Here is a 14,636-nt window from a genome sequence, read left to right as displayed (position 1 = left end):
GAGCAGGCTGTGGATCCTACACTGGGGCCTTTATTTGAGATGGTTGGTTCAGAGGGTGATCTCAAGAGTGTCTCTAGTGGTTATTTTCTCAGTGATGGGTTACTGTTGAGGAAGTGGGTTCGTGTGGTGAGTGGGGTACAGGTTGACAGTGTGATACAGGTCGTGGTTCCTTCCAGGTTCAGAGACGTGGTGTTAAGCACTTCACATGATGGGGTGGCAGGCCATCTTGGTGTAAAGAAAACATATGATAAGGTGCTTCGCCATTTTGAAAAAGGATATTGCTAACTATTGTAAAACCTGCAAAACATGTCAGCTAACAGGAAAGCCCAACCAGAAGCTGAAGCCAGCTCCCCTGTACCCAATTCCTGTTGTGGAGAAGCCTTTTGAGTATCTGTTGCTTGACTGTGTGGGCCCGCTTCCAAAGAGTAAGGTAGGTAACCAGTACCTACTAACAGTGATGTGTAAGAGTACACGCTATCCGGCTGCTTTTACAGATAACAGATGGGTGGTTTATATAATACTTTTGCAAATACCTTTCTCTGTAAGTCATGAAGCTTCTGACATTCAAACTAAATATGATTCTCATCTCCCACAGATTATCATCACAGAGGCTGCAGATCCTCTGGTTTCTGTCCAGCTCTTTATATCTTCCAGTGACTTCAGGAATTCTGCTGTTGTTTACTCCAAAATGACAAACAGCCTGTCTGTACGTTTGGTTTTCATGCAACAGATACCTCTCCAGTTTAAACTCTTGTTTAATTTCGACATATATATCGCATGATGTCATACTGCTGAGCTCACTTTGCCACTTTTGTATAAACTGATCTTTCAGCCTCTGTTCAACAGTTAGTTTTAATCACTTCTGTGTGAGACGAGCCACATTCGTCCAGTATCTGCTGAACCTGTAGACCCATGGTGACACATATACACCTGTATTGTGCAGGCTGTCGTATAGTTGTACATTATCTGACTGTGTTTAGGTACTCTGCCCTCTATCAGCCTCTTCCAGTCACCAGTAATTCTCTTTTTAACTGTAATACAGACTGGATACCTTCATTACTTGCCGTAGACCAGAGGTGTCAAACTCATTTTTACTTACATAAAACCACTGTAGAATAACCTGGAAAAAATAACAACCTTCACATTTTTCATTTTATTTTAGTGTAAAGTACACATACATTTTAAAAACATGTATGTATTAATAACAGATGATTCCTGAGATATCTTGTGCAAATTCAACAGTAGGTCTCAGTTTTTCCACATTCAGTCAATGTACGACTCGCTGTCGTTACATTTTTCCAAACATTTCCATTCTTTTGCAGTAATGCTGTCATCAGCGCACCAAAGTAAAGTGGACGCTATTGAAGAAGCAGGTTAAGTCGTCCCCTGCCTCACAAACCATTTACATATCTAAACTTTTGGTAGTGCCTTAGCTGCAGGGTTTCACCATAAGAGTCTGATGCAGATTCTTTTGTACTGAAGCTGCTGGTTGACAATAATTTGCACAATTCAACATCTTTAAATATGACCACAGTAAGTATTCATTGTATTTAAACTGTATTCTGGTCAGTGTGTAAAAGCCCCTGAAGCAGCATTTTACATGAAGTAGGATACTCTTTTAACTTGCTCCTGAAAGCTGCACCTCTTAGCCTTAATATATAAATAGGCCTATAATAAAAAGATAAAATGAAGTAATAATAATAATAATAATAATAATAATAATAATAATAATAATAATAATAATGTTGTAAAAAAAAAAAATAAAAATGAATAAATAAATAAAATAAAAAATAAAACAGAAATATACTGTATTCTTTCTAATAAACAACACCGCCATCTTGTGTCTGAACGTCCGCCTTACATCCTGGACGTAAAGCGTGGAAGAGGCGGTTCTTGTGACGTCATCACGCTGACCCCGACGTTGTTGGACTCTGGACTCTCTGGGCTGCACCGGCGGGGAAGTTAGCAAATCAGTTGAGCACAACTTTCAACTAAGTCCTGCAGTTTAACAAGGTGAGCACATCGGAGTTATTCTTTTAATCAGTTTATATTCACTGTCACAACTTATTAAGAGCTTTAATTTAAACAAGACACTCATAAAATAGCGGCTAACACACGAGCTAACTTGCTAATCTCTGCATGCACGCCCCCTGATATGGGACACTGTACGCCGAACCCCATTTAAAATATGAGAGTTTTAAAATTCATTTGCTTATAAATTGAGTATAAAACCAATTGAAGTTATGTTAATATATTATTTTTGTTCCGAAAGATGTTTTGGACAATTCGGCATGTAGAAGATTGATCTAGCAAAACGCTGTTTGACTTTACAGCCGTTTTTGTATGTACTTTACTGTGGTCGCTACCAGCAGCTTAACTGTTAATTAGATAAATTAAAATAGTGGTAAATACTAGTGAACAATCGGCTGCAGGTTGTTGTGCAGAGTTTGGTCAAGATAATTTCGTTTTTAGCTAATTATTGCTAACCTAGTTTCATGTTTGCAGTTATAGTCCGCCTGCTATTTTTACATGCAGCTGTGAGGTGACCACACGTCACGTTATGGTGTTATCAAGCTGTGCAGAATGAGACAGTTTACTCACACTGATACTGTTAAATTATAGCTACCTAAAACAAACGCTTTAGGTTGCTACTGCTATTGTATTTAACCGCCTGTGGAGGAGAGACTGTATTTGTATTGAGTCACTGTAAGCTTAATGTGTCACTCTCATAAATTCCCCCATGGGACAAAAGATAAAGATCCATATGTGCTGGGCTTTTTGTTAGAAATCCCACAATGCAACGCTTCACCTTTGCTCCTGAGATAACAGACGTGTATTACTGTTATCTGACACTATATTTCACAGTTTAAACTCTAAATGAGTTGTTGAAATGGGTGTTTGTTGCTGTGCAGCTTTATTTTGAAAGTCTAACAACAAAAACTAAACACTGTAAACCTCATTAAATCAGCTGAGACAGCAGTAGTACAATAATGGACTGTGTTAATTACTCTGCGTCTTCCACAGATCAGAGATGGCTCTCACACAAGTGTCCTCCAACAAGTGCGCTGGCGGCTTCCAGAAGGTTTTCGAACATGAGAGGTGAGATCACAGCTGAACCTTCACGTGTTCTACGAACATCCACACCCCATGGTACGTGTCCACAGGGGCGTTTTTGGATGCGAGGGGGCCGCACTGTGCCCCAGCATTAATTGGCGTACAACTAGGTATGTGGGCTGTCTGCTCCCAGATTTGAAACTGGACCAAGATGGCAGCTTGTTGGCATTTTTCTTTTACATTACAAACATTTGAGATGAGAAATAAGCCATGCGGCTGCTGAATCTGAGTATTTTGGAGGTTTCCCGAGGCAGCGAGACATGCTGAACGCGCCTGATTTGCATGAAGTCATTTAGACTCAACTTTATGCACATGAGGAGCAGACGCTCTGTCTCGAAACAAAAAATCACCCAGTGCTACCAGAACGCACTGCACAGCTGCTTACATAGACAATAAATGGTAGACATGGAAATGACGGATCCTGTGAACACATACCATCTCAACACACACACACACACACACACACAGCTGTGGAGCTATGAACTCGTGTGTTTGTGTTTTCTTAACGCAGTACTGAGCTCAAGTGTAAGATGAAGTTTGCCGTCTACCTGCCTCCCAAGGCTGAGACCGACAAGTGTCCCGTCATGTACTGGCTCTCTGGTGAGTGAGCAGTCTGTCCCAAGGCCCCTCAGGTGTGCTGGTCTGCGTCTTCTAACTGCTTTTTTCAGTTCTTGCTCCTCGACTTAGGAACAGCCTCCCACTGAGCATCAGATCAGCTGACTCTGTTCACGTCTTTAAATCTCGTATGAAAGCTTACTTTACAGAGCGGCCTGTCCTGACAGTTGATAGACTTATTGTGTGTCACCAGACTTACCATTTTAATAGGTCAAAACTAAAACCGGTTTCCTTGAAACAAGTTTAATAATTTGATGCAGACGGTGTTTGACAAAATAATTTATCTTTGACAAGTAGAAATAAGATTAAATAATCCCAGAATAAGAGTTTCCATTCTGTGTTTCTCTGCAGGCCTGACGTGCACGGAGCAGAACTTCATCACCAAAGCTGGCAGTCAGCTTCCTGCTGCAGAGCACGGCATCATCATCGTCGCTCCGGACACCAGCCCACGTATGAAAACACACACGCAGTAAAACAACAGTAAAACAAATGGTGCATCATCTCTAGTCAACAAAAAATAGATTTAGATGACTTCCTGTCTCCACCATGACTGTTTCCCCTCCTGCATCAGGCGGCTGTAACATCGAGGGCGAGGATGAGAACTGGGATTTCGGCACTGGAGCTGGTTTCTACGTCGACGCCACGCAGGACCCCTGGAAGACCAACTACCGCATGTACTCCTACATCACAGAGGAGGTGTGTTGGATTTATGTCACCTGAAAAACTCACTTGTCAATTTTACTTTGAGCTAATTGTGACGATTCTCTGTCTCAGCTCCCCAAACTGATCAACGCTAACTTCCCCACCAACCCAGACAAGATGTCCATCAGCGGTCACTCCATGGGCGGGCACGGGGCGCTCATCTGTGCCCTAAAGAACCCTGGGAAATACAAGGTACGACCTCAGAGAAGCTTCTGTCTTCTATCTCTCTTCATTGTTCTGTGTATTAGTACATTCAGAGCAACTTTAAACCAGAGTGTGTGAGCACTCTGACGCCGGTGTGTCTCCTGCAGGCTGTGTCTGCGTTCGCTCCCATCTGTAACCCAATGCAGTGTCCCTGGGGACAGAAGGCCTTCTCAGGATACCTGGGCTCTGACAGGTCCACGTGGGAGGTACAGTAGGAGCTCTGCACGCTGCCGTCCTGATAATAACTGTAATAAAGATGACACACTGAGCTTGTCACAGAGAGCAGCTGCAGCAGTTGCAGCACTAAGAATAAAAGAGTCCAAAGGAAAGAAACCTGTTGAAACTGTCAGTGAAAGTTTGAATCTGTCTCAGTTGTGTTTCAGCTGTTTGATGAGTGATGAAGGATCATATGAGTTCTCCAGCTTCCTGTTGTCATCCCTCCTCTTTCCTCCTTCAGGCGTATGATGCCACCGTGTTGGCGGGAGCGTACTCTGGCCCTCAGCTCGACATCCTGATCGATCAGGGCCGTGACGACCAGTTCCTGTCAGCCAGCCAGCTGCTGCCTGACAACCTGATCGCCGTCTGCTCCGAGAAGAAGATCCCTGTCGTCTTCAGGCTGCAGCCGGTCAGTTCCTTTAGTCTGTTGTTCTGACATTGCACAAAGGGTTGGTACTGTTCACATTTGAACTTGCTGGTGCTGGTACCTTGAATTTGTTGCTGGCACCCAAAAGCTCTGCTTCCACCAAACACTGTCAGTTTGGTACCTTTGGAACAAACAGTAACCCTTCAGACATGGTACCTAGACCCTAGCATACATAGAAAATGAAGCAATGTCAATTCTGTTCTTACTTTGTTTCATTTTCTCTCTTAAAATACCCCAAAAGAACCAATAAGAGTATCGTTAAAGTACCAGATCCATAAGCAGTATTGCTAAGAGTAGTAGTATCATCAGAATCTTAATAATACCCATCCCTGCTATAAATAGAATTTTGCACCTGTATGCTGAACCTTGAGGTGGTGGGACAAGATTTTCATATCTGAAGCGCTGTGGTTTCTGTTTGCAGTCCGAGTTGTATTAACCTGTCTCATTCAAGCAGCAGATTAACAGTTTGGAAAGGCAGGGAGACAAGAAGTTAGCTGTGTCTAAGCTTTTCTAAATGTGTCTGCTTTCATGTGGAGATATCTGTTTATAGAGATTAGATTAAATGGCCGTCTCGCTGAAGAGGAAGTCTTGAGCCATATATCCGCTGGATCAGCCTGAAATATTGTCCGTTGCCCCCAGAGCGTTCATCGTCTTCACACCTACAGCTGATGGAGTCTGAGATTGCAGCAGTAGTACCGTCTCCGTAGTTACTAAATTCAGCTGAAGCTGAGTCTAAAAGTGAAGTACTTTATGAATCTGTTTCCTCAACAGTGTCCTCTTTAGCAGCAACCTGCCACATCTGCCAAGTTTGCACCTCAGAAAACAGAATTTGAAGCTCTGTGATTAGATGTTTCTTACTAAATGCACCCTGGGAGTCATATACAGCTGACTTTTTTTTTTAATTTCTATCAAGGAACCGGATGTTTTCGAACACGGGTGTTAATCTTTTCTTTCAGGAGCTAGTTAAACATTTCATAGTGTGAGTCTGACGCTGTGTTTCCTGCTGCAGGGCTACGACCACAGCTACTTCTTCATCTACTCCTTCACGAGCGATCACATCAAACACCACGCCAAGTTCCTCAACGCCTGAACTGCTGCCACTACAGAAGAAGAAGACTGTTCAGCTCTGCTCTCCTGACATCAGTCACATGACTTCCTGCTGAATTAACTACACTAACATCACCTGTTCCCTGGTGATCAAAGTCTATAATGACACAAGTCTTGTTCCTTCAGTTCAAACAGCACTTATCTAAAGTCTCTCATAACACCAAGATTTGATTTAATTATATTTGCTGTGTGTCATTTGGAGCCTCGTCAGTCGCTTAGTGTTTCTCAGACAGCAGAGGACAAGTTTTCTGTCAGTGTCGATTTTTAGGAGTGTGTCAGTGAGCAGTCACAGCTGTGTTTTTCAAAATAAAAGCCTTGTTTTGTTCATTTTGGTGTTTTTGTTCTTATTAAAGTTTGTTGAGCTGCAGAGCGAAACTGTCCACACCATCTCCACCACAGTCACAGGGCTTCCTCTATACTAAAGTTTAATTAAATAAAAAAAAAAATAAATAAATATACAAACACTGCAACAACATAATAGTACAGAGAAGCACGAGTATGAATTTAAACCTATGATTTAAACAAAAAATGTAAAAAAGAATAAAATTAGGATAAACAAACTTCATTGATATAAAACTATAATAAGGACAAAACATAGTTGTTTAACCCTCTACTGCATGACTTTTTAATTTTTTGGGAAAAAAATATTTCACCCTATTTTGGGGGAGCTTTGGGGTCCCTGATAATACATCAATCACAAAATTTGACCCCCCCCCAAACAAATATTGGTTTGTTGCTTCAAGGCAACATTGTGCGACGAGGGTAATAAAACACCAAGGTTTTCTATAATAAGTTTTATTAATGGAACAAGCATAAACAAATAAACAAACAACAAATAAACAATGTAAACATTTCATAAATTTCATATGTCAACATTTCATACATTTCATGTCAACATCAGCTGTTGGCAGCTGGCCCTGTCATTCTGGGTAGGCATTGATGCTGGCGTTGTGGACTTTTCTCCATCTTGGGGGGTGAGACACTTCACCCTCCTCTTCATCTTCATCTCCTTGCTCTTCCTCTGTCTCAGACTCGCTGTCTTGAGGCTGGTTTTCTCCTGAAAAGAAGAAAAAGGAAGCACATATTAGAAAGAAGTAAATGCAACAGGAACACTTGCACGCACACACACACACACACACACACACAATTACTTTACCAACTGACCCCTAACTGACCCTTGAGCCCCTAAGTGTCCCTCAAACCTGACTCAGGGATCCATTCTTCCTGATCCACTCCCTCACTGTCACTGTCAGACAGCTCACTGTCCTCACACTCTGAGGGAATGTCCCTAACTGCACATTCCTGCTGCTTTCTGCTGTAAAATGTTCTTATGTCCATGTCCTGTAAGTATCACTAGATTGTAAAGTAAAAAACATTGACTATGATCATTTAAATGCATACAAACACATCTCTACACACATATGCTAATGCATTATATTGCCTGAAAAAAATTGGGCTAACTGCAGTGTTGCCTTGAGGTGACGAATAAAATAAACAGTTTTACTGTATAAATAAAAACAAAATAAATACTCAAACAATCAAATATACTCCTCTCAATATACTTATTTACATGTTCATGCACATGCAAGTATTTTTTTATATACAGTTATTTCAATGTAAACATGTAAAATAGTGATATTTATCTTACCTACTACTGGCGATCTGTCCCATGTGGTGCTGCTTCCTGAAAGGGGGTTTCCCGCCCCCAAATGAATGGCACACCACCTTCAACTCATCATTTCATTGGCCAGAGATGTGTCTGGTAACATTATTTGAAAAAAACATTTTGTTTTCTTTTAAAGGGCCAGTGTGAGGTCTGAAAATGTGGTTTGTTGCCTGAGGGCAATGCTATGCAGTAGAGGGTTAAATTCAGCCCACAGTTTAACAGTTTCATTACCTGTTTTTAAGGTTATAAGTTTGACAGTCTATATATTCCTTAAATTCATATAAAAATCCAGTGAAGTTGGTGTTAACTTTGTGATTTTATGTTGATGTATGTCAGATTCACCATAATATATAATGAGCTTACAACAAATTCAATGTTAAATGTATCTTTTTTAAAAAATCTACAGTAGCATTTTTATACTCAATTTTGATTTGATGATCAGTTTTACACAATAAATAATCTTTTTTTGAGTCCAAAGGTAACTGAATTATACAACAGAAAAGTAAATGTGTGTAAATGTTTGCAGAAAATACATTTGTTTCCAAGAATTTGGAGAAAAATAGATTTGTTGGATGTACTTACTTACCTACTGCCCTTTATGCCGGCTGGCATGTAGGGCAGCAACAAAGGATCTCCACTCCTGTCTGTTCTGGGCCAGCGTCTTTACGGAACCCCAGGTGTGATGCAGGGCCTTCAGCTCTCCTTCCACCGTCCTGCGCCAGGTGTTCTTGGGTTGGCCTCTTTTACATCTACCATCTGGTGTCCAGTGAAGGGCAGTTCAGGTGATGTTGTCCTGCTCTCTACGGATGACATGTCCAATCCATTTTCATCGCCGCCTTATAAGGATGGTAGCCATATTTTACTGCTTACACAGGCTGAGAAGATGCTGGTTGGATATGGTTTGGGGCCAGAATATTCTCAGTATCTTCCGAAGGCTTTTGGTGTGAAAGGCTGACAGTTTGTGGAGATCATTTTCTGCCGTTCTCCAACATTCTGAGCCGTATAGCAGGGTGGACAGGACGCAGCTGTGGTACAGTCTCAGCTTGGTGTTGGTGCTGTACTGGGCCGACTTCCAGACGTTGTGAAGTCTCTGTAAGGTGTTCCTGGCCTTGCTGAGTTGGCTTGCGATGTCACTGTCTGCTCCTCCATATGGCTAACTACACTGCCTACATAGGTGAAATGGATAGTTGTGGGTAGGTTTATTCCATCTACTTGGATTGGTGAGGGGTTTGGGATGTTCAGCATCATCAGCTCTGTTTTCTTTTGGTTGATCTTCAGACCGACTTGCTTTGCGTAGGTGTTTAGATGACATGTTTTCTCTTGCACATGCTGGTGTGTATGAGAGACCAAAGCCAAGTCATCTGCAAAGTCGAGATCTTCCAATTGTGAAAACAGAGTCCATCTGATGCCTCTTGGTTTGTCTTTGGTGGTTCTTCTCATCCACCAGTCAATTAGCAGGTTGAAGAGTAATGCAGACATAACGCAACCTTGCCTCACCCCGGTCTTGACTTTAAAGATGTTTTGTTGACTGTTTCCAATTTGGCATGTGAAGTTGGTATAGAAGCTCTTGATGAGGAGGACAATTTGTTCTGGAATCCCATATGCACTATGCAGAGGATGCGTTGTTGGATGTATTATGAGTAAAATGTTCATGTGTGCTTCTTTCATTTTTCATGTGCTTTATTTTGAGCACTGAAAATACTTTTTTTTTTTTTTTAATTATTTTGATGATGGCATGGTCTTCATTTTTGAGAGTGTGCTCAGTAAGTGCAGCCAACATAGGATTACACCGTAGAAGGCCTAAGCACTCACAACACACACCAAAAACTCAGTGTCTGATACACACACACACACACACACACACACACACACACACACACACACACACACACTCTGTCCATTGTCTCCGTTGGACCTGTCACAGAGTATCAGAGTCACACTGTGTAAATATGTGAATCATAAACCAGACATTATTAATGTTGCATCACTGCCATCTTCTGGTGTTCATGAACTCCTGCAGGTTCATTAACTCAAGTTCTGTACTTAGCTTTTAATTTTATTTGAGTATTTCCATTTTATATTACTTTATACTTAAGGCCAACTGCATCTCATAAAGGAACTGTCGTACTTTTTACAGCTTTAATTTCTAGTTACTTGATAAATTAGTATTTTACATACAAAGCAAAGAGTGAGTATTTGTGATGGGGAGCTACATAATTGGCTATTATAGATATATGGAGAAGGGGTGGGAATAAATAAGTTTGTACTTCCTCCAGCTCCTTTTTGAACATGTAAATTAAATCATTATGTTGTTTTCAGTGTTCGTGCTTCCTTTAGTAACCTGTTTTTCTATGTCTGTCTACTACTGTATGATTGTTTTATTTGCTACTTACAATTTATTTATTTTATTTTAAAACTTTATAATGCAGATTCAGATTTGATATACTAAATTTTATGATAATAAAAGCTTATAAAATCTATTATTAGAGATTTCAAACCAGTGGACTTTCACTTTTTACTTTTTACTTTCGGGGGAAACCCGCCGACATCTGGCAACCATCCCCGTCTGTCCGTTGAGTTTTGTTGATGTTGTCCCGGAGCAGCTGTGTGAACACACTCATCAAGGTGACCGCAGGTAGCCGGGTCTGCACCGGAACATGAGTGTGTTCGACTTCAAAATAAAAGCCAAAGAATCTATTGTGTGAAATTGTCCCACCAAATTGTCCCAGCTTTGTCACCCGGTTTAAAACATTTGTTAAAAAAGTAATCAAAAAAAATCTAATGTAATACGTTACAGTACTTTAATGATGAGTTACATTACATATTACTTTTTTTTTTAACAGCGTAACCATTAATATGTAATTATACATTGTTATTACATTTTAAAAGTAACCTTCCCAACACTGGCAAATAGTGGCATCCTAGTTTGACTTCTGTAAAGTTAAAGATATAAAAACTTTATAAACGTACACTGTTAATATTTGCACAGACCTGTACAGAGTGAACAGCTGATCCACTTAAAACACGTACATATTTAAGTATTTCTTATATTTTCTCATCTTTCAATTGTAATTTCTTTAAATTATTCCCCCTGTGTTTATTATTACGTGCCAAACTACCAAGACAAACTCCCTGGGGGTGGGCTGCAATATTTTTTCAGTATTGGAGAAGGATTTCTGGTTTTGCTTTGGCTGAGGAGAGGGACGTACAACTTTTAATGTTGCATTTATTTTCTTTTTTTACTTCCCTCTGAACCCCAAAACACATCAGTAACTTTGTATGGCATGTTTTCTTTGAAAAATTGCCAAAATTGCAACTTTTTTTGTCTGTAAAACTGTAAAAACAGAAAACGGTTTAAAATTCCCAATAGTCCTTGAACACATCAGGTGAGACAAATGCTTTAGTCAGAAAACATGACTCTAATCTAAGCTTCAAATAATAATAATGATATTTTATCAAAACATATCTCACTGAAGATTTTGTGAAATAAAAACTGTTTGCATCACAACATTACACTATGTGCTCTGCTTACATGATAAAAGTGTAAATATGGTTTTTACCACTGCATGATTTTGTTTTCATCTTTTGACTTTTAAATCTTGATCACTGAGGAGCACATATGTTGAATTTAACAACAGCTGTCGTACTATGTCACTGCTGTTATTCTTGCGGCTGCTGCCACTGTTGCAGCTGCTTCGGTTTATTTGGGAAAACAGTCATTACATGCACATTTCTAATGCTAAAGTGGTTACTGTGGTATGTGTGTGTGTGTGGGGGGGGCTATTAAATGTTGTTGGTTTTGTTTGGGTGACTGTCATGTTGTGGCATGTTGCATTTTGAAGAAGAAGATGTACTTCATTAATCTCCAAGGGGAAATTAATTCTTTTTCACTCTGTTGTGATAAGCACACAGGCACAAATAGGATCTATACATGCATTAAATGGAGGGAGGGATGTCAGAGATGCCAAAGGAGTTGTGGGTTTGATCCCTTCCTTCAGGGCATTCGGTGGTGCCTAGGAGGCAAACTGGCACCTCTCCAGCCACCAGTCCACACTCCATATTTCGTCTGGACATGGACTTGAGCTGGTGACACCATGGTTTCCAACCCAAGTCCCTATGAACGGAGCTACTGCTGCTGCTTAGCTTATGATATTCGCTGTTTGTTTCTCTGTGCTGTTTGCTCATTGCATTGGCCTCAACACATTTGGTGTGAGTATAATAAAATATGGTTATTTATGCTGGAAGGAAAGTCATACATTTCCCTCCAGTCGCTCAGGCAGCTTCGGAGAGGGTCAAGATAAAAATGCATAAATGAATAAATAAGTCACACCACAGCCACACTTACAACGAACAATCCCTAATAAAAGCCTTTCTGATTCTTCATTCTAACCGGAAATGTTGCCAGGTTTTAGCAGTTGTGCTTTTATTTTGAAGCCAAACCGGAAGTAAAGTCGAAGCTCTCTTCCTGGCTTGACGCCGCCGTCCTTATCACAACAGATCAGACTTGGCCGGAGAGAAGTGCGTTCACTTCACTTCGGAGCGAATTTTCTCTGTTGATTTTTTTGTTTTTACAGTTTTTCCATCGTGTTTTTTTTCTCGTCGGAGTTTGTCTGCGTCTCTTCCAGGATGGTTAAAGTGTCTTTCAACTCCGCGTTGGCGCAGAAAGATGTGAAGAAGGACGTCGAAACTCTGATCCCCGAGGAGGACAAAGTGAGTAGAAAATGGCTAACTGTGCTAACGAGAAGTTAGCTTCCTGCTCGGCGGAAGAAGACGCAGTTTATACACACACACAATGACTTCATTTATATAAACTATGCATATATTTTAACTATATATGTCACTTAAACACTTTAAACAAAGTACACTGCGATATTTTAAAATATATTTTATAGTAGTGACGTAATTAGTGTTTGGCTACTTCCTGATGTGGTTGTTAATGTTATACTTCGATCAGCTTGTTCACAGAGCTGCGTTGTGTTTGCTAGTCTGACTTTTCTGATAATAATTCAAATATTAAAAGTTATAACTCTTTTATAAGCAATTTTTCCAAACTATGGTTAATTATTTTAAGCATGTTTTTCAGTTTTGTGTTTTGTAGTACATGAAAATATGGTTAGTTAATGATTGACACGCTAAAAAAATAGCATTGTCTCTATATTAAAGAGTTTTCATATTATTTTCTAGCCAGAAATTCAGAGTATTAAGTGAAGCCACGTTCTGAAACTGAAAGTGTCTTGTTTTAATATTTAATTATCGCTTATAGTCTTTATTTTAAGCTGTTAATTGTCTTTAAAGTCAGTTTGACATCTGTCCTTTCTATAATTGCTCTTCTTGTAATCTTAGCTGCTGTGTCTCGTTTCTGTTTTCACTTGTGCTCTGTTGTTTCCTCTGAAAACTGCGTCACTCTTGCACAAGAGAAAGTAGACAATATGATGAAATGCATCATGCAGTGTGCAGAAATACAGATATATATAGCTGGAGTGGGTACCCTTTTTTCTAATCCTCTTAACTAACAACATCCTGATACATTGGAAACTTTAAATTAGACAGAAAAGCTGGTGATCTTCTTAGATTTTAAGCCTCTGTGTGTTGCAAACAAAGAGGAAGCTTCCTGTCACGTTACCTCACACATTAGAGTCCTGGAGAAGTTGAGAGTCTTGTTTTCCAGGATTGAAATGCTTTGGAAAACTGGGAGACATCATTAAAAGTTAGACAGGAAACATAAACTATAATTGTAGGTTTGTGATTGCTGGAAAACGTTGAAACAGCTGCTGTGAAATCAACATTTAGAGTGATGGTTTTGAAACTTCAATTCTAACTGGATTAATAATTCAGCCATGTGAAGCTGACTGGAGGTTTCAGCCTGCTGACTGCTCAGGCGTGTTGTCTCTCTAGGTCTAAAGTCTACTTAAAACTCCTCCTGAGACATCCGTCCGTCTCCACCCTGTTGTGAAAGAAGCTGTTGCTGTTTCAGGCTTTCAGAGGAAGTTTCAGCCCAGTTTGAAAGAGTTTCTCTGCAGAGTAAATATGAGCTGTAGTTGTATTGTCTGTGCATACTGTCTGTGTTTTTGAGGAGGATTTATAAAAGAGGTTTAAAGTCGGGTGCAGAAGCAGCGTGATTCTCGTTAAACAGGTTTCAGATGTAGGTTTGTGTGATGTGATGCATATCTGCTGCCTTCCTGTGTGGTTACTGTGGTTGCAGACTGTACAGTTAGTTGAAAGCCATCTTGGTTTCAGTCTGACTGACTCTTATCGTGATAATCGGAGCTTAATGTTTTCCTTCTGGGGGGGTTGAAGTGGGTGCAAACACAGCAGATTCTGTACATGTTGTTTGGAGGGATTTTCCTGCACATGGCAGATTGTTTCCATCTGCACTGTAAGATAACCATGTGTCTGTCGGAGGGCTCCTGATGCTCACGTACACTGGTGACAATTGCTCATTCCTAGGTCTTAAAAAATCATGAAAAGGCAATATTCTTCACTCCTGATGCTTCTGACATTGCATACTTTATAAAGTTGCGGATTTACTCAACATGTATCATTAAAATATGTTTAAATTTGGGTCGTGACATGAGAAATAACCTC

At 40.2% G+C, this 14,636-nt stretch overlaps 2 protein-coding genes across 3 annotated transcripts in view; both read left to right on the top strand.

The window, feature by feature from the left end:
• Window positions 1-1,890: 1,890 nt before the first annotated feature.
• Window positions 1,891-6,712, top strand: esd (esterase D/formylglutathione hydrolase). Its single transcript, XM_049594810.1, has 9 exons — window positions 1,891-2,013; window positions 3,025-3,099; window positions 3,626-3,714; window positions 4,081-4,179; window positions 4,301-4,425; window positions 4,504-4,623; window positions 4,743-4,841; window positions 5,093-5,260; window positions 6,288-6,712. The coding sequence occupies exons 2-9, from the start codon at window positions 3,032-3,034 to the stop codon at window positions 6,366-6,368; spliced, it is 849 nt and encodes a 282-aa protein (XP_049450767.1). The 5' UTR covers window positions 1,891-2,013; window positions 3,025-3,031; the 3' UTR covers window positions 6,369-6,712.
• Window positions 6,713-12,524: 5,812 nt separating this feature from the next.
• The window catches only part of LOC125899617 (integral membrane protein 2B-like), a 29,223-nt gene continuing 27,111 nt past the window's right edge, over window positions 12,525-14,636 (top strand). For both annotated transcript variants that reach the window (XM_049594054.1, XM_049594053.1), the window contains exon 1: window positions 12,525-12,761. In XM_049594054.1, coding sequence (XP_049450011.1) covers window positions 12,678-12,761 — 84 coding nt within the window. In that variant the 5' untranslated portion in view covers window positions 12,525-12,677. The remainder of the gene's footprint in view (window positions 12,762-14,636) is intronic.

The sequence above is a fragment of the Epinephelus fuscoguttatus genome, linkage group LG13 (genome assembly GCF_011397635.1).
Source record: "Epinephelus fuscoguttatus linkage group LG13, E.fuscoguttatus.final_Chr_v1".
Classification (NCBI taxonomy): Eukaryota; Metazoa; Chordata; class Actinopteri; order Perciformes; family Serranidae; genus Epinephelus; species Epinephelus fuscoguttatus.
This window is presented reverse-complemented; position numbering and strand designations above follow the sequence as displayed.